At 50.3% G+C, this 21,782-nt stretch overlaps 7 protein-coding genes across 7 annotated transcripts; 6 read left to right on the top strand and 1 right to left on the bottom strand.

Annotated features, from left to right (window-relative positions):
* The first annotated feature begins 93 nt into the window (after positions 1-93).
* Positions 94-1,586, top strand: BDZ83DRAFT_628248 (NmrA-like family protein). Its single transcript, XM_060508683.1, has one exon. It carries the CDS (start codon positions 497-499, stop codon positions 1,529-1,531), a length of 1,035 nt encoding a protein of 344 aa, XP_060362758.1. The 5' UTR covers positions 94-496; the 3' UTR covers positions 1,532-1,586.
* Positions 1,587-3,521: 1,935 nt separating this feature from the next.
* On the top strand, positions 3,522-4,012 carry BDZ83DRAFT_653665 (ribonuclease; the record flags this gene model as incomplete). Its single annotated transcript, XM_060510633.1, has 2 exons — positions 3,522-3,798; positions 3,900-4,012. 2 exons carry the CDS (start codon positions 3,522-3,524, stop codon positions 4,010-4,012), a joined length of 390 nt encoding a protein of 129 aa, XP_060362757.1.
* A 1,505-nt stretch (positions 4,013-5,517) lies between these two features.
* BDZ83DRAFT_742488 (uncharacterized protein) lies at positions 5,518-8,176 on the top strand. The gene is made up of 7 exons (XM_060513115.1): positions 5,518-5,713; positions 5,769-5,937; positions 6,007-6,456; positions 6,516-6,609; positions 6,673-6,752; positions 6,826-7,036; positions 7,104-8,176. Exons 1-7 carry the CDS (start codon positions 5,550-5,552, stop codon positions 8,087-8,089), a joined length of 2,154 nt encoding a protein of 717 aa, XP_060362756.1. The 5' UTR covers positions 5,518-5,549; the 3' UTR covers positions 8,090-8,176.
* A 64-nt stretch (positions 8,177-8,240) lies between these two features.
* On the bottom strand, positions 8,241-10,006 carry BDZ83DRAFT_703487 (cytochrome P450; the record flags this gene model as incomplete). The annotated part of the gene is made up of 1 exon (XM_060511478.1): positions 8,241-10,006. The coding sequence occupies one exon, from the start codon at positions 10,004-10,006 to the stop codon at positions 8,387-8,389; it is 1,620 nt and encodes a 539-aa protein (XP_060362755.1). The 3' UTR covers positions 8,241-8,386.
* Positions 10,007-11,343: 1,337 nt separating this feature from the next.
* BDZ83DRAFT_628237 (major facilitator superfamily transporter) lies at positions 11,344-13,968 on the top strand. Its single transcript, XM_060508682.1, has 12 exons — positions 11,344-11,569; positions 11,645-11,767; positions 11,820-11,935; positions 11,994-12,100; positions 12,167-12,370; positions 12,446-12,529; positions 12,605-12,729; positions 12,783-12,833; positions 12,900-12,982; positions 13,050-13,227; positions 13,290-13,390; positions 13,465-13,968. The coding sequence occupies exons 1-12, from the start codon at positions 11,365-11,367 to the stop codon at positions 13,651-13,653; spliced, it is 1,566 nt and encodes a 521-aa protein (XP_060362754.1). The 5' UTR covers positions 11,344-11,364; the 3' UTR covers positions 13,654-13,968.
* A 959-nt stretch (positions 13,969-14,927) lies between these two features.
* BDZ83DRAFT_754107 (uncharacterized protein) lies at positions 14,928-16,507 on the top strand (the record flags this gene model as incomplete). The annotated part of the gene is made up of 3 exons (XM_060514441.1): positions 14,928-15,190; positions 15,499-15,559; positions 15,614-16,507. 3 exons carry the CDS (start codon positions 14,928-14,930, stop codon positions 16,505-16,507), a joined length of 1,218 nt encoding a protein of 405 aa, XP_060362753.1.
* A 2,123-nt stretch (positions 16,508-18,630) lies between these two features.
* On the top strand, positions 18,631-20,894 carry BDZ83DRAFT_675422 (phosphate-repressible phosphate permease). The gene is made up of 4 exons (XM_060511153.1): positions 18,631-18,874; positions 18,942-19,091; positions 19,148-20,458; positions 20,513-20,894. The coding sequence occupies exons 1-4, from the start codon at positions 18,802-18,804 to the stop codon at positions 20,713-20,715; spliced, it is 1,737 nt and encodes a 578-aa protein (XP_060362752.1). The 5' UTR covers positions 18,631-18,801; the 3' UTR covers positions 20,716-20,894.
* Positions 20,895-21,782: the final 888 nt, after the last annotated feature.

Genomic DNA, 21,782 nt, shown 5'->3' with positions numbered 1-21,782 from the left:
CACACCATACCTAGGTAGGTACCTGATGAACCAAGAAGGAGCGAAGGGCGAAAGATGAGGTAATCGCCTTTCTTCCGTCCAACTCCCCGGAGCCGGACCATTCTGGTGGAGCATCTTACCGGCGTTATCGCGGAGCGGAGTCGGCTAGCAATCCCTCCTTGAGTATCCACATTTCCGTGATAATTAGCCCAAAATCGGTCTTCCTGTTCATCCATCTTTGTACTCATCGCTCTACCTTAGGATTTTAGTCGGCGAAACATGCCACGGCAAGATCATAACAAATCAAGCTGACAAACCCTGCCCGAATCCCCCTATCCAGCGGTAACGTTATCCATCATTCATGACTGAAATATTCTGTTTAGGAACGACATAGCCTCAAATCTTTCGTATTTATATAAAGATATATGAATTGGTATCTTCCCCCAGATGCTTTCCAATCCATATCTGTATCACGCTATCCTTCTTGCATACTTGAAATGCCACGCCACAATCCAGTATGAGTTCACACGAGAAGAAAATCTTGGTCGTCCTGGGCGCCACGGGCAACCAGGGAGGCTCCGTAGTTCGAGCATTCCTGAACGACACGACTTTGTCCAGCTATTGGCACGTACGAGGTGTAGCTCGAAACCCATCTTCTGAGTCCGCGGTCAAATTATCAAACGTTGGAGCGGAAATGGTCTCTGCCTCTCTCGGCTCCGTCTCGGAGCTCAAGTCAGCTTTCGAAGACGCAACGGCAATTTTCGCAGTGACAGACTTCTGGAGCGCCATTAAGACCGAAGAAGTCAGACACAGGGTCCAAAGCGAAGGAATTGATCTCGCAATTGCTACTCAGGACCTAGAGGAGACTTGGGGCAGAAATATCGCAACAGCGGCAGCCGGCATATCGACCCTAGAGCGCTTCATCTTTAGCAGTCTCCCACCTGTCTCCCAACTCAGTCAAGGAAAGCTGAAGCATGTTCACCACTTTGACGGCAAAGCCAACGTTGTCCAGTACATTCAACAAAACCATCCCACACTCTGGGTTAAGACTTCACAGATTTTGGTTGGATTTTACAACTCCAACATCTTATCCGACTCATATTTCGGACCCAACTTCAATCCATTGACAGGAAAAACCGAGTTCGAGGGGCCCGTGAGTGACGACAATCTTATACCGTTCATCGATGCCCCGTCCAGTACCGGAAACTTTGTCAAGGCTCTGATTCTTGATGTGCCAGCGGGTACAATCTTGGCGGCTTACGACGAGATGAAGTCGCTCGGAGAATGCGTCGAGTTTCTACGTAGGGAAACGGGTCGGGACTTTGTTTTTGTGCAAAGAAATGTCGATGAAATGGCGGCCGAATCGCCGCTAGGTCGTGAGGCTCCTGAGAGCTGGGTTTGGCTCGCAGAATATGGTCTCTTTGGAGAGAAAGTTGAAGGATGGAAAGAGTTTCTGACATTACCCGGAGGTCTGGAAAGCCAGATTGAAGCGGTCAAAATGGACGAATGGCTTTCGGCACAGGACTGGAGCAAGGCCTTTCGATCGGCTTAGTGTAGGTATGCAGTCGCAGCATCTTTACTATTACAACGCAGGATACACAAGCTAGTACTTTTTCTTCTCATCTTCAAACGATTGATCGGTATTTTGTTCGAACCAATGTCATATAAACATGCCACGGCATTTCCATGGAGCTGACTCCTTGTTTTGCTCCTTGCGGCAGATGTCTTTGGACTTTGGCTTATCTGGTATCCATGGTTTCCATCAATCTTATTATCTTGATACCATCGCTTCCGTCTCTAGTCCTTGGACGAACCCATGCCTTCGCGATAACACGTTGGAAGATAGTATACATCGGCCGACGCCGACGAAGAAATTCGTGATATCGCAATTCGCTGGCAACCAATTCCTAAGCGAAGCATCCGACGTTGAAATGTCTTGCCTGATTGAGCACCAACGCCGATGCGGGCACAACGACCCGTGGCCGCACAGCATCACATGCGAGCCTGGCAACATGAAAAGCCAAGAACCCAAGGAGAAGGTGCAAGCAGGTCCGGGCGTCTCCGACAACAGCTAAAGACCACAAATAATCAGGTAAAGAGATATGCCTCGAATCAGATTGTCCGGCATCGGGTGAGCGGCACTTGATCCCTGTTTTCAAGGAGCGCTTCTCCCCCACTGAAGCTTGATTAAGGTTAAGCAAGTTCGCTTGGAAACCGGTTGCGAGAAATGAAGATGGAGCTTCGACAGCTAGGAAACTCTCAACTCTATTGATGTGGTGCAATCAATTTGGCTCGCGGCCGGATTGTTTACTGGCTTGTGCTCTGAATACCTAAAGTAGACTACAAGCTCCCACCTGGAACTGCTGTAGGTGATGGGAACAAATGGTAAATACAATCACAAGAAACCACACCGGATTCGCGTTGATGACTTCTCCACCCACTGAATGATTACCTACGCTGATCTCCCGGCGATGGGACGAACGCGCCACGGCTGAGCTGTAACCTCATGGAGAAGGTAGGTAACGAGGCAACCTGTAAGCTTCGCAGCAAGCGCTTAAGCTGAAAGGCGGCTTTGCTTTTGCCTCTTCCCCCGACAGATTGCAGCCCACCAGAGCGCAGACAAACCCCCGTGGCAGAATGATAGGGACAGCCCGAACGTTTCAAAACCCACTTCGAGGTTAAGCCTATTTTGACAGCTGGTTAAGAGAATGGTGGACCGGAGCTGGCCGCCAGGGGGGAATAATAGGCAATGGCGGGAAACCACAGGGAATCAGGGACTGAGAAGGGCGCAACTTCAGACTCAAATGCGGGGATTTCGAACGCCGTGTGGGACGGGAGACACGGGAAAGACTTCCTCACCCGGCTTAGGAACGCTTTTTGTCTTCTTGTTGACATTACACAGTTGGTGCTTGGCCCCGGATTGGGGTCGCAATGCCGTCGGTAGATGCGCCTGACTAGCGCACGACATCCATGTCCGCAACACCACTCAACGGGTGCCATGAAAGCACTGGGCACGACTTGATTTGTTAGTCCTTTACGTGTCAGCAAGCGCGCAAGTCTTAGCAAAAGGAACCCTACGGTTACACTAACGAAGCTGAGTGGGAACCTCTCAAAGCTCGAGTTGAACCAAGGCGGGCCGGACAGGTTTCCCATGCGTTATGACCTCTTTATTTTCCAGCCAACCACGTCGGCGTTCCTGGCCATGCGCGATAAGATCCCTAAAAACACCTTCCACATTCAGGACCGGGGATCGACAAGTGGACACGGCGGAGTCGCGGACGCGCTGACACCGCTACCCTGGGAGACTTGGGGACTTTGTGCTTTCGCTTGGCTGTTGCTTGCCGTACTGTAGCATCACACTGGAGTCGGGGTCCTCACAATAATTGGAAAGTCAGTTTGGCCTTTTATTTACAGACAGCATCCGTGTATAAAGACGATGAGGTTTCCCACGATGAATTAGGCTTGAGAGAAGCTCCTCAGGCCCAGTCATCCAGTCTTCGTCTCCCATCCCTTTCCCAACAACACCAACTACAACCGCCAAGATGCAGTTCTCCGTCGTCCTCGTCTCACTCTTCGCCCTGGCCGTCTCCGCCGCCCCCGCCGAGATCCAGAAGCGCTCAACCACCTGCGGCAGCACCACCTACTCCACCGCCCAGGTCAACGCCGCCTCCAGCGCCGCCTGCACCCACGTCAAGGCCGGCACCGTCGCCGGCAGCTCCACCTACCCCCACCGCTACAACAACTACGAGGGCTTCGACTTTGACGTCACCGGCCCGTGGTACGAGTTCCCCATCAAGACCAGCGGCGTCTACACTGGAGGTGAGTTGTCCCCCATCGTCACGTGCGACATGTTCGAGTGGCGCAAGCATCGCTCAAGTGGTGATACACTGCTTCAAACTGTTTACTGACTCTTTACCTAGGCTCCCCCGGTGCCGACCGTGTCGTCATCAACGCTTCTTGCGGCCAGGCTGGCCAGATCACCCACACTGGCGCCAGCGGCAACAACTTCGTTGGCTGCTCCGGTACCTCCTAAATGCTGGGTTAGAGGACTTCGTTGGGATTAAAGGGATGTGGTTATGAAAAGGCCAAAGGGCCTGCTTATGGGTTATGAAAATTCACTTCTGCACATATTAAGCCTGTCGAATATACATAACTGTCAAAATTCTACCGCTGTGGTGCCTGAGCATTTTGTTTCCTTGTGACGAATTCCTAAAGAAGTAATGACGAGACTGTTGCTCCAGTATTTAGCTGAGGTAGGCATACAGCCAGGTTCACTAAGATGAATCTGAGCGGCTTGTGGAAGATTAAATATTTGACTCCTACCATGTACCTTATTACAGAATCTTTGTCATTCCTGTCTTGATGTGTGATCATTGGGATTCATCACTACTAGTACGCGGTGTTCAATACCATTCACCCGGTTCGTCATTTTGATTATTTAGTAGGTAGTGAAGGCATGGAGAATGAACACCTCCGCTCCGCGCCCGGGTTGCTTTCAACCACTCACAGCCGTCTCGGCCCCGGAGCGCGGGCCGCTCCGCTGCGTCCCGACACGGCAATTAGCGTGGTGGGTGTGCCGTCCGAGGAGAGGCCGCCTCCAGACTTCCTCGGCTCAGCTTTGTGGCACATCTATATGGGGAACCGTGGTTCATGCTGACGGATTCTTGGAATGAATGTCCCCCTCAATCTCGATCGTTGTAATCCCAACACGTTTCCGGCTCACTGAACATCATTTCCGAGTGTCTCATATTCACGTCATTCTCAAAACCACTACTTCCAGCTAGGGCGAGGAGTGTCTCTCAACACCATTGCTGATGATTTCCCAAAGCAGACACAACTTTCAGAGGCCCTACTCATTATGGAGCAGACATTCAATGTGCTAGGCACTTGTCCCTGCCGTCGCTGAAAGCCCGCTGCTCATATCCGAATGGTTACGGCAAGGCTCGCTGGTATGGACAAACGCGCTTAGAGCTAACTTTAAAAATGTACAAGTCTCAGATCCCCGCGTATCGTTTGACATTACGAAGAAAGCTTCTTAGCATGTGAAAGACTGCCTCTTCGTCTCACAGCCTAACAGATTTGGCCCTTATTGCTATTGAAAAGTTGGGCGAGGTGGACTAGGCTTCACGGCGGCCGTATTCAACGACTTAGTGCGGAGTTGAATTCTCTCATCTACCTGAGTCTGATCTCAACCTTGAAATCAATTGAGACTATTTAATCCCAAATAATCATGGAACGCTTTCCATTGAATAGAAACTTCCAGGGGAGGCCGAAGACCGAAGACCAACAGGTGGTGAACTATGCCATTCCGTATGATCCTAACCCCATTTCTCTGAGACAGATAGAGAGCCATGGTAGATCATTGCTGGCGTGTGCAGTCGAAACTCCCAGACAGCCCAGACGGCGGCATGAGCAGCTCCGAAGCTTGTCTCAAAGCAGACAGCTGTGTAATTATGATTTTAAGAGATGGCAGAATACTTATAACAAGTGGCAGGGGACCATCCATCGAGCTTCTTGACCTGTCCAGATCATTCCCATCACTTGTCTCGAGAGAAACTCTGCCCTTAATCATGGCGTCAGCTACTAGTGAAGGTCAGCCGTTCATCTCCCAGATCCAGCCGCCTGAATCACAATCACGATCACAGTCCGACTTTGCAGACTGCGCCCACAGAACAGAGAAAACTACCAACACCAAGCGCATCATCGTCTGCTGTGACGGTACATGGAACAACTCGTCAGTCTTCCACGTATCTCACTACCCTTCTGTCGCTTACTACTATACTCCATAGAAACAAAAGGGGAGGCATTCCTACTAACGTGGCCCGCCTGTCGTCTGCCATTGCCCGCAAGTGCTGTACGGGTATGCCGCAGGTCGTCTACTACCACCGAGGAGCCGGAACCGAGGAATCAAAAGTTGCCCAGACTCTCGGTGGAGTTTTCGGGAAAGGCATAGTTCAGGTCAGTCTCTATTTGGAATATCCGTGGTAGAACAACGGGTGTCGCTAACGCTTCAGTGCGGTCGCTTAGGACATCGCTGATGTTTACCGATTCGTTTGCGATAATTACAACCCAGGAGATGAGATTTTCATTGTCGGATTCTCCCGCGGAGCCTTTACCGCGCGATCGGTCTCCGGATTGATTTGCAATCTTGGGCTTTTGAATCGTGTCGGCCTATCACAATTCGGGGCAATCTTCCATGACTACCAGACCTTCCCCAACTGGAAATATCCGGGAAGCTTTGACAAAGACGATCATTTGGTAGGCTTTACACTTACCAATTTCATGCGCCGTAAGAAGCAAAAGGCATCCGAGGACGACAAGGTCGAGGAACGTGAGAGTGCTGCTCTAGAGGAGGAGTTGAACGAGGATAAAAGAAAGTTCTTCGAGACAATGACCACATATCGTGAGAACAGGAAGGGTTACGGGCCGATGGATCTCCGCAAGATGGCTGAGAAATACAGAGACAGACTTGAAGAGGTAAGACGAAAGCTGTCACTTTGGTCTGGGATTCAATGCATTGACCATTACTTTCACAGCACGGCATGGTTCTCACCAAGTGGGAGACGCAAGTCCGAGATGGCCAGTTGGGCCTCTTCCCGGTCCCCACGGACGTCAATGTTAGAGCAGTTGGTAAGTCTTTGAATCCTCAGCCCCACAAAGAATAACAACCCAGTCTGATTGCCCTTAACACAGCTGTATGGGATACTGTTGGAAGTCTAGGCTGGCCAAAAATGCCCTGGGAGAAGGTCCGCATCGGCCGTAGCGCCGAGGAGGTGAGTTCACGCTTTCACAAGTGGCCAAACCTATTGACCTATTCAATGTGAAAAGCACGACTGACACAATCAGCTTCGATTTGCAAGTCTCGACGTCAATCCCAAAGTGGACTATGCCTTCCATGCCCTCGCACTGGACGAATGGCGCACCGCATTCAAACCGACATTGTGGGGCAAGGATAACAATACACACACGCAGCTTCGACAGGTCTGGTTTCCCGGTAGCCACAGTAACGTTGGTGGAGGTTTCGAGGACCAACAAATCGCCACTATTGCACTTGCCTGTAAGACCTCCCGGCGCCGAATGATTAAAAAACACCATCGCGGAAGTCAGCTAACAACATAAAATAGGGATGGCGGACCAACTTACCTCTATCGGTGTTGAGTTCAGCACGCCCGAGATGAAGCGGCTTTTCTACACCCTCGCTCCTGGTGTCGAACCCCGACCATGGGCCTTGGGAAAGATTTCCAATCCCGGGAAGGCCACGTCGATCCCTGACGAGGCATACAACGCGATTTGGTACCCATGGCAAAAGTTAAAGGGTGATAACACTGTCTTGGGCACGCGTACTCCGGGCTTATACAAGACCGACGATGGGAAAAACAGGCTTGTGAACCCTAATCAGCTCATTCATCCCTCCGTACGAATCCGATACCTTTACGACGGCAAAGGTCTCGATGATGCTGGCGTATGGGAATGCGCAGCCTTGATGCAAAATGGATTCAAACTCGAGAAGAGTACAGAGCCCCTCAAGATCGATGACCCATACCCCAAGACTCCTATTGCATCGACCTACGAAACACTCACGGGTACCGTCTCATCCGTTCACGGCGGCCATACAATGGACCTTGAATCCCACAAGGGACACACTCTTGTTGTCCACCAAGTGCCGTTCGAAGCCGACCTCTGCCTTCTGGAACAAGCCGAAAACCACTGGATTTGGACCCGAGATAACGCAAAGGAGGGTGCGAGGATTTTGCACGAGGAGCGCATCGGGATGTGGGAACGTCTCTTCATCGACATCAACCACAAGCTGGTTTTGCGCCAAAAGCATGAGGAACTAAAGAGGGCCAAAATCAAAGCTATGCAGCCTGAAGAGAAGCAGACTTGGGGACAATGGTTCAAGGAAAAGGCCGACACAGCCAAGGGAGCTGCTGGAAAGGCCCTCAACAATACCGTTGTCGGGAGATTCCTCGGGCCATCCGCCAGGCTCAAGCCCTTGGACTACCCCAAACATTTTGGATACCATGACTTCGTTTCTTGGCAGCGTGGCGATGTCAGAAAGACACGGCTGCAAAATCCTTGGGAGAAGAGTAACAAGACTGCGGAATACTAAGTCGACACCAAGTGATGAACGTAAATTAGCTATCTTGAGCTAGACGTAGGGGAAATGAATTCATCTTGCCGAGAAGCTCTTTCCATCCTCGCACATAGACAGCCCGAAAATCAAACGCCCTGTAGTAGAGCTTTTCAATTCAATTTAAGTGCCCTGTCGTAATTACTGTACATAGTGGGAACAGAGCCCTAGGTAAATCTGACAACTTCTACGACGCCCCCCGTCCCCTCCAAATTGAAGTGTAGATCAATCAAAGAGCCCATAGAATTGAGCCATTTCGTGTTGCAAGACCTTACGTTATGTTTTCTTGGCAAAGCTCACTCGACAAGGAAAGAAGCCACTCGGATTGGCTGCCCCCCCGCGGCTCACCAGATACACAGGATCCCCATGATACTTCTCTGCCCGCCCGGTCTCTTCATATGCAGGTTTGAAATCGAATTCTCTCGTAGTCAGAGCACACAACATCTTGATCTCAGCCAAAGCCATCTCTTGCCCTATGCAACTCCTGGGTCCTCTCTCGAAGGGACGCCAACCATTGGCAGGAGGTTGCAGAGGGTCATCTTTACCCTTCACCAACCAACGGTCTGGGAGGAACTCGCTTGGGCGAAACCAGTACCGTGGGTTATGATGGATTGCGTAGTGGCTGACATAGACGTTGCACTTTTCTGTCGGCAGGGGCTCCAAAGCTGCTACAGATTTCTCGCCCGGATGAGTCTTTGCAGCATCAGAGGAGGCCTCAATGAATACATTGAAATCTCGATTACCCAGTCTTTGAGTTGCTCCGGGAGGGTAGATACGCAAAGACTCTTTGATGACGGCAGTTGTGTACGGGAGCTGGTTGAGCAGCTTCGGCTGAGAGGCTATCAGGCCTGCTGTTGCCCCCAAGTCAGGGCCGAAGACGTCATCGTGCTCAGCTCGAACGCGTGCCAGTACTTCTGGGTGCTGTGACAATAGGTTGGTCATGAACACGATCGATGAACCGGTTGTGTCATACCCTGCAAGCATCATGAACTTGATTTGTGACCGAATAACATCGGGAAGTATCCGCAGGTGGCCTTGGTCTTGTGGTGAATTGGCGGTATCCAGTATTGAGATGGAATTTGCTTGTCTGGTTTTGGCAGCTTCTGAGTTCTCCTGTAATACTTTGTTGATGTACGAGTTCATCCGCCAAGTATTGTAGCATTGTACCAAGGGCCTGATGAAGTTAATGTCTCTTAGCGGCGAAGTGCCGCGATAATGCAGCCAGCTGAGCTGCGAAGCCATCGCGGCGGCAAAGTCGTTGTAGCCTGTTTGACAATGCATGTCGTGGCCCATGATAGCCTTGCTCGAAAAGTCCATGGTAAGATCGAGGGCCATCGGGCTCAAAGAAGCTACTTCATTCTTCTCTGCACATTGGCGCAGGCGATCACAGAAATTCCCAGCTATTTCGACCAAGCTCGGCACCAACGCCGTGATGTTCGCGACTCGAAAGCCGGGGCTGAAGATATTATGCCAGAATTTCCATTCCTCGCCTTCCATGGTGTCCAGGTCGTAGCCACCTGTCAGCGGTTTCAGGAACTCACGCTGACCTGGTTCTTTCGGGAGAGATTGGCCTTGGGTCACCTGTCGAGCTCCATCTGGTGACAGAACGACCAACATGGGCTTGAAAAAGGGCCACTGGTCCAAGTAGAACGCCTGGTCGAGATGTGGGTAACGCAGGCGGATTTCATGGGCTAGTGCTGCCGATGGCATGATGTCAGGTGGTAAATCTTTCAGAATAATTCCGATAAGTTTGAGATGGCCCCAGATTGGGTCGTGAGGGGGCATTGGTAGGCCTCGACGCTGAAGCGATCTGAAGAAGCTACGAGCGCTGTACAAGGAGTAAAAAAAGTAGAGGGTAGACACTAAACAGCCTGCCCCTAAGGCTTGCCAGGCCATCGATAAGCTGATTTTTTCCATGATGGTTCGAATGCGAATGTCAACCAGTTGTGAAAAGGTTCAAAAGGGCAAAGAGCTACGGCTGGACAGGTGAATAGAAGTGAGAAACACGCACCCTCAACAATCACTTGGCAACTTTTCAAACGGGCCCCATTTTGGCGACTATGACCAGACGTGCGTAGAATTGCGACCATTCTCAAGCCATCGGGAGGGGGTAAAGTTCATGTCGACCCCGCGTTGAAATCAAAAAGCTTAAGTTTTCCAACACCGAGTACCTTGTTCCGCGTAGCACCGGAAGCTCGTGTTCGGTATCGTATAAGGTGCTTTGCTAGGAGCTCAATCTGATTCGCTAATTGTTACTGGGTAAGTACTATATCAGATGAAGTCTTGTGAGACCGGCGAGGAGCGTTGACCACTGCCCCAATGTCCAACCACCCAGTCCCCGACTGTTGTGTATGGGAACAAAGAAATCAGGATGACAATTAGCGGTGGTATTCCGCCTACGGTGGTTCAGTCAAGCCTTTACGAGATTACGTGTATTTCAAGAAAAGAAACAAGAATATATGCAGATAATTACCATGTGGTGAATCGACCGATCATGGGAAGGACTCAAATACACGAGGGGCTTTAGACGGTACAAACCCATAGCATGAACAGACTCAGGTAGCAAGCTTCCTGAGTATTGTATTTCCAAAGATATCCAGAGTCGAATGTCCTATTCTGTGGCGTTTATATGAGTATATATAGGGGTATTGTAGCCATATTGAATTGTCTCACTGTAAAGTAGGGGATAAACATATGCCTTCAAATATACGAGATAAGATGGTACTTCTGAACGATTGAGGTTGAGAAAGTTCTACTCTGGTACAGTACGAACGGAGAAAATGCCTCTTTAAGCCTTGTTCAATACCTGCTCATGCACTTCCCGATTAATAAACGCGGAGTTTTGCCGAGATATCAAGCACGCCATTGTATGCCTGCCTTTCGCCCATATCATTGGTGTTTACGGACTCGCACTTACTCGCTAATTGTAGGTGCTTTGCCAAAAGAAATGATCCAACCCATGTTCCCGACATCGGTAATTCCTAAAGAGGCGTCTGAGTTATCGACATGGTACGCTGGAAGCCTGGCTACTCATTGGCCTCACGACAACTGGGAGGCGGAAGGAGGTTCTGTGGCGTTACATATCATGACTAGTAGACGCACTCTGACCTGACTGTCGATGTCGCCATGGGACCCGCAGAAGACGACAGTCAACCCGACTTCCGAGCCACAAGATCTGAACGAGAAGTCACAGACACTGCGCTTGTAGATAAACTCATAGATTCCCGTTGCGAAAATTTAGGGAGTGCAGATACATGCTTTACGTCACATTGATCTCACGTCGCATCTCTCGCTTGAATAAAATGACGCTTCCGGACGAAAAGAACTCCAAAGATGCCTTCATCATCGGCGCAAGCGAAAACGAGGCTCATGATGAAGTCAAAGTCCCTTATCATGCAGATACCGAGAGATCAGTCTACGTCGACTCTAAGAGAACATGGAGATCATTTTTCTGGTCGAGTGAGTCGCTGGAGATACGGAGCAATGAAGAAATGATCGAGGGTTTCAATTACTGACTTCAATGTTCTATCATAGCCCTTGATGTTCCAAAAGATGAGGCACGATTTCTGACCAAGCTCGATTTGACACTCATATCAGCATCGGCTCTCGGCGTTATGTGTCGATATCTTGATCAAGTCAATATCACGAATGCATTTAGTTAGTGTTCAAACCTAGTGTTCTTCCTGGGCTTTGCTAAATGTCCTCCTAGACAGTGGCATGAAAGAGGATCTTTCGTTGTTCGGAAAGGAACTCAACTACGCCAACGCTATTTGGAGTGCAGCATACGTCTTCGGTCAGATACCGTCGAACCTACTTCTCACTCGAGTGAGTCTTGACAACTCAGCCTCTCAAAAAGAGTACATAGTTGTTGATAAAATCCTAGGTCAATGCTCCTCTTTACATTGCGTTCCTTGAGTTTGCCTGGACGGTCTTCACATTCGCGACTGCCGGGGTCAAAGATGTCAATCAACTCTACGTGTTCCGCTTCTTGTAAGTTGCATCATTGCCAAGCTGTCGCTATCAGTATGCGTCGTAAACTCAATAATCCCGCTTTAGCGTTGGTCTGTTTGAAGCAGGACACTTCCCAGCCGTCATGTATGTATGTTCGAGCTACTACAAGCCACACGAACTGGCGCGGCGCAACACATTGATCCAAGTTTTCACTTCTGTCGGACCACTTTTCTCCGGCTTTCTGATGGCCGCTGTCTATGCTGGATTAGACGGAAAGAGTAGTCTCCCGGGCTGGCGATGGATGTACATGTAAGTGCAAAGAACCCCCTACACACAGCCAAGGCAATGTGCAACTTACATGCAATCATGCTAACAAAAGGTCAGCGTTTGCGGATGCATCTCCCTCCCTTGTGCGATATGGACGGCATTTGCCATGCCCCAACTCCCTTCTCGGGCTAAAGCGAATTGGTATGAAATATCCGAACCATTCCCGTAGATGGGCAACGGCATTACGGCAACTAATAGGATGATTTCTTCTCCCAGGATCTTCACCGAGAAGGAAGTTCAGCTCGCCCGCGCTAGGATGCCTACCGAAGTCAGACCTTACACTGGGTTATTCAAGTGGAAGGATATCAAGCGATGGCACACGACGTGGCACGTCTACCTCTGTAAGAGATCCATGCCGCCAACGAAGACATTTCGTCAGAACTGACAAGTAAAGTCCCGCTGTTTTTCACGTTCCTTGCTCAACTAGGCCAGTCTGGTGGATCGAGTAAGCTTTTGCAGGAATAAATTCCCCCATGAGAGAGCAGTCACTCACTGTCAGTACTTACTCTAGTGATCTTCTGGGTCAAAAGCTACAACGTAGCCGGAAAGCCACCACGCTTTTCCGTAGCAGAGATCAACATCATCCCGCTCGGAGTGAGTTTTCTGCACTTGAACTAAGGTACTACTCAACCATATCATATGTAGCTTACAGTCCGGCTAGATCAACATCATTTCCATCTTCGCCACCCTTGTAAACTCTTGGGTTTCGGACAGCTTACCCGGAGCAGCTCGATGGCCTGGTATGTTATTTGCCAGTGTCATGGCAATCATTTTCCCCATTGCACTAGCGGCCACGCCTGTGCATCCAGCAAACATAGCGACTCGATGGGCATTGTATTGTAAGTCTCTCCTCGTCCACCATGAAATCTATTTCACGTTACTTACTGTTCCCTTTCACTAGACCTTACCGCTCTTGCAAGCACATGCGCTGGCATCACATGGACATGGGTGAACGAGACGAACCGACACGACCCCGAAAAGCGGGCATATGTGTCTGCAATGGTTTGTCTTACTAATTTCAACTTGTATCTATCAATAGCATATCAATCAGAGCTAACGTCACATGTCACTCTCAGATGAATGCGTTCGCCTACATTTTCACGGCGTGGGTGCCCATCTTCACTTTCCCCGCCAACCTTCAGCCGTACATCGTTACTGGAAATTACATTACAGCTGGATTCGGAGCAGCGGCTGCAGTGACTGTACTGGTCATCCGCCACTTTTACAACCGGGACCTGAAGAGACAAAGCGAGCTCAAATTCTGAAAGCGCTTCACTTACAGATATCGAGGGTTGTAGAGGCCTGACATCCTTTGGTCAAGAGTCTTGCATTGACTCTTGTGGGACTACAATACATGTACCTAACTCAAGCGATTAGCACAGCAAAGGGCAGCAATGGACGCCTCTCTTTACTAAGAATAGAGTGTGCTGTCTCTTGGCTTCTATTTTTCACATCCGATACTCGCCAAGTCCAATGACAGTTTTTCGCAAATTATAGGCTTTTATTACCGGGCTGTACCTATCTATCGTGAGGTAGATCCGAGCCCCAAGACGCAGAAGCCGCATAGTCGCGTTACAGAGATGTAATCGGGATTGGCGCGCGTAGTCCCATTTTGTTTAGAATCTTAGCACCAACATCAAACATGACAAAGGCCAGCCAACGATGTTTTGCAAACATCAAGCGAACCCAATCATGAATGTACCGTTGTGGGCCAAGTAGTCTCAGCACTTGCTTTCCAGTGTGGCTCCTCCAATGCCGGGACGTCATCACACTTGAGCAGCATGCGATGACTGCATGCTAATTCCATCGACGCACGATAATTCTGCTGCAGCGTCCCCAGAATGTAAGACCTAAACAAGAAGAATTAAGCGCTCCAACCTCTGGATAACCCACGCTAGTTGCGCACGAGAGGGCGTGCCGTGTAGATCACTGGGGCAGAAGGAAGTGCTTAGCGCTACCCTTTTTCTTCCCGTCCGTGAACTTGACCTCCCCCCTCGTCCGCCTTCCGGCCAGCGGCCCCGTTGCCGATGTGAAGTTATTAGAAGGATGAAGTTACCCGCAAGAATTGAGATGAAAGTAGGTCTAAGCGCTGTCACTGGTGCAGAATGTAGGCATGACGCCTCATATGGCTTAAATCATCGGTGGCTGTGTACAGATGATGTTCATGTCTGGATCCATCTTGCCGGCGCTGGCCTTGGATCGCATGGGTCGTCGCAAGACAATGATGTGGGGATGTGCTGGACTTGGCATTTGCATGCTAATGATCTCGATCTTGCTGTCACGGGTAGGCTTTACCGGTGGTCAGGCTTGTGCTTCGGCATCTGTGGCATTCTTCTTCCTGTAAGTTTACCTGCTCAGTATGTACGCGACGTGCTTCGAGATATTCATTAATGGGATAATCAGGTACAACCTCATATTCGGCATGGGGATGAACTGCGTTCCATGGGTCGTTGTTCCCGAGATCCTGCCTCTCCACGCTTGAACCCGAGGTACTCCCGTAGGCATTAACTCCAACTGGCTGTGGAACTTCTTTGTCGTCATGATCACCCCAGTCATCATCAATCGTCTTCAGTGGAAGGCCTACCTCATCTTCGTGGTTACCAAACTCTTGTTTGTGCCAATCATCTGCTTCTTCTTTCCCGAGACGAGCAACTTCAGATTGGAAAATATCGACGAGTTCTTCGCATCTGGTGGCAATCCGGCCAAGATTGCAAAGGAAATTTCAAAAGCAGTGGAGGCTGAGAATGATAGCGAAAAGCTGTCAAGCGTTTCTGAGAAAGAGAAGGTAGAGGTCGAGCACTCGTAAAAGTCCAACAGGATCGAAGGCTCAGACCTGGGGGTGTGCGATGGCGGGTGAGACAGGTAATAACGTTATGCTTCAGTTCTCCAAGTCTTACTCATCAACTGGGGCGTGAGTTGGCTGACCCAGTGAACTCATTCCCGTCTCAGAAACTCATAACGTTGTGCCCCAAGAACTGGGCGACTGAACGGACTTATCAAAACAGCCAATGTGAAGATCACTAATGTTGAGTTGCTATAAAAACAACGATGGGAAGTCTGGGATCAAAAGGTGGCTATAATCACCAATCGTCGATCTACTCTTTTTCTAGCGACTTGGACATTTATCTCACAAACATGATGAAACCCATTAAGAATATTGCCGTATTTGGCGTAAGTCACTGATCTACTATCGTGATTACTTAGAGTCCCTAACCAATTGGAAAGGCGAATGGCGCATTAGGAGAGGTTCTTATCCCAGCACTTCTGCAAGCCGACTTTGACGTAGGGTGCATCACTCGATTCGGCAGCCAGAAGAGCCTTCCAGCCGGTGTGCACGCCAGACTCTCCGACTACTCGAACGTCGAAGCTCTCACAAAGGTCCTGGAAGGTAAAGACGCCATTGTCGAAGCTTTCAATCCAGCAGCCGCATCCTACCAGACCAACATCTTGCAAGCAGCCTTGGCTGCCGGGGTCAGACACATCGTCACCCCAGACTTCAGCGGCAATACGTTTCATCCCAACGCCAAGGAGACTCTCATCTTTGACCCGAAGTTGACAGCTCAGCGTGAACTAGAACGCATTGTCGCTGAGTCGAACGGGCTGTTGTCATGGACGGCAATCATTACTGGTCCGTGGTACGACTGGACTATCGAGCGCGGAATCTTTTGGATCAACAAAGAAGGACGAACCATTACTCGCTACGGTTCTGGAGACCAAAGATGCAGCATCAGTCGCCGTGCCCTCAACGGCGAAGCCCTTGTTGCTGTGTTGACTAATCCAGAGAAGTACCGGAATAGGGCTGCCTACTTTGCCAGTCATACTGTATCGACAAATCAGTTGATTGCACTGATCGATGATCTAGGCCTCGAAGGTTGGAAGACTGTCGACGTGCCATTTGACGGGTTCACAGAGAAGGCTCGTGCTTTGTGGAGAGAGGATACAGAAAGGGATGTCGAGGACAGACTCAATTCCAGGGCATATGCTGCTCTTTCCACCGTGGCACTGCTGGATGAGGATAATTACTACGGTTCCAACTTCGAGAATCAAGTCGAGCCCGGATGGGACGAGGGCGAGACCGCGCTGAAGGAGAACTTGAAAAGACTTGTTATTCATGATTAGTCGGTAGATCATGGCTACGGTTGAAGAAGAAATTTACAGAATTTCATGATATGTGCGCGTCAAATACTCTGGAGTAAGGCTGATGATGCTGGTTTCTCACAGAGAGCGTGATAATGACTATCGACACGAGGCGATGTGCCTGGTAACAATCATATTGATAATTACCTTACGCAGGGCTTGCTGACTAACAAACACAGCTGAGAACTTCAGGCTGTGGAGGAGAGACCACGAGCTGCGAGCCGCAAATGTAATTCGCTGATGGAAAGGTGATCAATCGCCTTGGGTTCATTCTTGGGCTTCTTGGCCAAAGGATGGCGTGTGGCAGCCAATACCGGGGTGACGAGAATGTTCGCAAGAGCTACAGGTTAGCGATACTGGATGTTCACCAGCTGGTAGACGAATCGCTGCGGCTTGAGGCACGCATGGCTCGTAAAGCACTGTCTAAGTAGCCAATCGGTTGGGGACCAGCATCAGACCTGAGGAAGTGGATTGGTAAGTTGTTATTAGCGAAAGAGCGCAAGTGAGGGAAGGCCGGAGATTGAGCTGCATCAGGAAACATCAGAGGAGAGGAGCTCTCGGGGAGAACCAGTCATGGCACTTGGTGGATCGTGTCTGTTCGGCCAAGGGGCTGATACGGGGCGTAGGAGAAGTTAGTCGCTGACATTCGATGGGATACGGTTGACTGGCGGAGCCATACCAGAGATGTTGGTGTCCTTGGCCCCTTGGCTGCTTGGCGGAGGGCACAGAATTTATAGAAATTCATATCGTTAAAGGAGGACTGGTTTCATGGCGCTGGCGACTCAGTTGCGATGTTGCAGATGAGAAGCTCTGGGGATGCAGCCGGAGGAAATCCACATGAAGGAACGGGACCCAGCACGTGGTGGATTCGGAACCGGTGATTCGGCAGGTGCGGACTCGGGAGTGGGGCCGCTGTGCTCCTGCCAGCAGCGCTTGGCGCTTGGCGCTTCCTGAGAGCGTGTGTCTTGGCGGTTGACCGCGCCAAGTCGCTTCGGGTGCGCCACACAAATGGATCTCGGTCGATGGTTTAGGAAGGATGCGGCGAGGATGTATCTCCTTCCCTCCTTGACGACCTGTCATCGTCCGTTTGTATTCCGGCAGCTTCTAACGCCCAATGTCCAAGTTTGCGCTTCGTCAATTGTCGGGCACCATCTTGACTGGGGGCTCGGCGAGAAAAATTCAATGCCCAGCCGTCACCGATTGTGTTGGCTGCCCTTGACCACCTAGGATGTTCTTGGATGGTTTTGTGGATTTCCTCCTCGCGTTTCCATTCTATCGCCTCCAGCAGTACCTCTACGATGCCTAGATTCTCCCAAAACTTCGATTTCTGCCAAACATACGACACCGGTTACAACACGTGGGACGCACCAAAATGTGCCTTGCTACTACTAGACTTCCTTGTCCGGCCCTTCGATACCTATCCATCCCGCCCCATGCAGGTTCATGTCAGCCAACCTCTCCACTAGGTTGAGTCTAGCATCTACTTTCTCCCACCCATGGTATGCTCACCATGGCTTTCCGTGCTGAAGGCTCACGGCTCCAGGCCTGCGGGAAAAGATGCAGAAAGGTGTTCGAGCAGCAAAATTTCAGAAGCCTTGGGAGTCTCGTCGATAACAAGTCTTCTCTGCACCGAATATTATCAGGGCAACAAGTAGTGGCAACGATAGACGTCGTCAAAGCAACACAGCAATAACCAATACTTCTCTACCTGTCGAAAAGGGACCTCTAACACCAAATTGGCTGCAGCGCACTCTGGAACCCATGCAACACTGCATAGGCAAATTCTACGAGGACTATTCCACGGGCCAGTATCATTGCAGATTATGGGTGTGGCGAGTACATTTGTGTGGGTAGGGTCGGTACGTCTCTCAGAATCGAGTGTGCCTCACCTGTCTTGCCTCTGCTGATGTTGGCGTGTAGCCACTTCCTCGTCTACGCCCGGGCTTCACACACCGAGAGTCCCCGTCGGGAAGGGGGCACACGTGCATCCTAGCAGGTGGACATGGATTCAATGCACAGAAGAAACGTCTTGGCTATTCTGCCTTCTGGTATATATGCCAGAGTCTATCCCGATGTCTCCCTTCCTGCTCCCATGTCGACTTCTTGAACACCATTCCCTCCCCGGCCTTGCTACCCGCGTCAAAACCAGGGTCTTCCATTTTTTCATACCACCCTTTGAGGCGCGTGGACCTAGTCCTCAGTCCGAATTATCATTTCGATCATCGTCATCTTCCCCGGACATCAGGCTTTGCACAACCTGTGCAAATAAAGTTGAGATGCCACTTCATCAGTACGACTATATTTTCGCCATTGGCACTATCTTCGCATTTCTTGATGCGTGGAACATTGGTACGTACTCTCGAGACTACAACCTGATTGTATGGCCATGCCCAAGCTGACACTTTGGTACTGGTAGGTGCCAATGATGTTGCCAATTCATGGGCGACCTCGGTCTCGTCGCGATCCATTTCTTACATCCAAGCCATGACCCTCGGATCCATCCTCGAGTTTGCTGGTTCGGTTGGTGTCGGCGCCCGTGTCGCAGATACCATTCGAACAAAGATTGGTAGGGACTCTGTTCTGTTGACCAGCAAAGACGTCCAGGCTGATCGTCTGATACAGTGGATATCGACCTATTCGAGAACGACCCGGCTCTCCTCATGCTTGGAATGACCTGCGCGATTGTGGCTTCCTCGATCTACCTTACCTTTTGCACCAAGATCGGTCTCCCGGTATCAACCACTCACTCCATCATGGGAGGTGTCATTGGCATGGGTATTGCGCTTATTGGTGCCGATAATATTCATTGGGTCTCCCCTAGTGGCGGCATCGACTCTGGCGTTGTTTCGGTATTTCTTGCATGGATCATCGCCCCCGGTATCTCTGGTGCATTCGCAGCCATCATCTTCACCATCACCAAATACGGCGTCATGTTGCGGAAGAACCCAGTCATGAAGGGACTGGCTCTCGTTCCTGTATACTTTGGTATTACCGCTTCCCTCTTGACCATGCTGATTGTTTGGAAGGGTGGGTCTATCAAGGTTACCTTCAACGATGCCGAAACTGCCGGAATGATCATTGGTGTCGGTGCCGCTTGGGCTCTCCTCATCACAATATTCTTTCTCCCCTGGCTCTATCGTGTGGTAGTCAAGGACGATTGGCAACTGCGTTGGTATCACATTGCCCTCGGCCCGCTTTTACTTCGCCGTCCCGAGTCACCTGTTCAGCCCGAAGGCTACGGCGGTGGAATCCGCGACTTCTACGCCGGGCACATGACTAAAGAGGAGCTAGAGGTCGCTCGCAGCGGTGGTGTTGTTCAAAGCCCCAGCAACGACATCGAGACTGGCTCTGCTGATGTCGAGAAGAAGGTCGTCCAAGGATCCACAGACTCCCCTGCGACCAGTACTCCCCGTAAAGACTACGTCCACAAGCCCATCGTCGGACCCCGTCCCGAAGGTCCCTGGCACAACGGCGATGTTCTTTTCTGGATGGTCAAGAAAGTCTTCCTGTCTGGTGTCGATCAGGACATTATCAACATGCAAAAGAAGGAGAGCGTACTCACTGGGGATTTGGAGGAGATGCACGCCCGTGTCCAACACTACGACAACAAGGCCGAATTCCTCTACTCGTTCATGCAAGTCATGACGGCATGCACCGCTTCGTTCACGCACGGTGCTAACGACGTTGCCAATGCCATTGGACCCTACGCTACAATCTTTCAAATTTGGAACACTGGTGTTCTCTCTGGCAGCAAGTCTGAGGTTCCGATCTGGATTCTCTGCTTCGGCGGTGCTGGTATTGCTCTTGGTATCTGGACATACGGATACAACATTATGCGCAACCTCGGTAACCGCTTAACCCTTCACTCTCCTGCCCGTGGTTTCTCCATGGAGTTGGGTGCTGCCTGCACAATTATCTTAGCTACGCGTCTCAGTAAGTTAACGAACCCCTCTTGACTAAACCAGAGTATTGCTGACTGTGAGACAGAGCTTCCTGTATCTACTACGCAGTGCATCACTGGTGCTACTGTAGGTGTCGGCCTTTGCTCCGGCACTTGGAGATCAATCAACTGGCGTATGGTTGGCTGGATCTACATGGGTTGGATTATCACGCTGCCTACTGCTGGTATTATCTCCGGATGTCTCGCAGGCGTTATCGTCAACGCCCCCCGCTGGGGCATGGCAAGCTAAAACCTTTCGATTATTGGAACTATCTGCTTACACACTCATGGTGTCGTCCGACATGTTTGACTGTGCCGTTGGAAATGGCAACAGGGTGAAGCTCGAATGTCAAGAGCACATGGAAACAGAAAGGGTTTCTTTCTAGTCTAAAAAAGACTCATACCCTCACTAGTATAGATAATAGTAGCAGTCAATGCATTACTTTTACAAAGACGCGTTGTGAAAAGTAGCAAGACTTCAGATGATCGGCTGAGGAGGTCATTCTCGTGTGCCTTCGAAGGGTGACACTCATCTTCAATCGGACCTAGCACGGTGCTAGAATGCCAGTGCGCGGGTATTACTGTATTACCTTTGATAGTTTGAATTGCTAGGTCATGTAAGCCTGAACCATGATTGAAGCCAACTTCTCGACGTTATTTCGCTGTGCTGCCAAAAACACGAGCTAGTCATGGAAACAGAGTTAAGCTTAGAATCATGTTGCAAACCTTCGTCCGATCTCTGACCCCCGCTTCGTTCGCCTCATTCGCCCGGCTGTCTCATGTAGGCGAGGCTAATGGTCGAATTATTCTTTAAATCAAAGGAGAACACTTTCGCTGGGAGTTAATCGGATCTCTTTGTTGACTTTAGGACTAGATTATGACAGGCAGTAGGGCGTTGTTAACATCGCAAGTCAAGATGCGCCATCTCTTTCTGCTGCCGATCGCCCTATTCATATCACTTTGTATTTGCTCACCATCCGTCTCGGGTCTAGATTGGCCAGGAAATAGAGCACTACCATTGTTTCCGGAGATTGCGAAAGAGATAGACTATGCCAAACTCACTGCACTTTCCGGCGATGAGCAGGTTCTCTTGGTCTCGCTTCAAGGACTGGTCAACAGACGGCAACCACGACTGTATCTTTATTGGTCGCAGGATTCTGCCTTTCCAGACGACGAGGTCAACGAAGCATGGTTACGGCAACTCGGAACTGAAGGATATCGGAGCGCCGATATGACGAGCACTCCTCTGCAACTGATTGACAAGTACAAGTCTGAGATTCGGGGCGCTATCATCTATGACACGAAATTGCCAGATAC

Source organism: Colletotrichum acutatum (genome assembly GCF_030867785.1).
Source record: "Colletotrichum acutatum strain CBS 112980 chromosome Unknown BDZ83scaffold_75, whole genome shotgun sequence".
Classification (NCBI taxonomy): domain Eukaryota; kingdom Fungi; phylum Ascomycota; class Sordariomycetes; order Glomerellales; family Glomerellaceae; genus Colletotrichum; species Colletotrichum acutatum.
The sequence above is the reverse complement of the archived record's forward strand: the minus strand, read 5'-3'. Positions and strand labels throughout refer to the sequence as shown.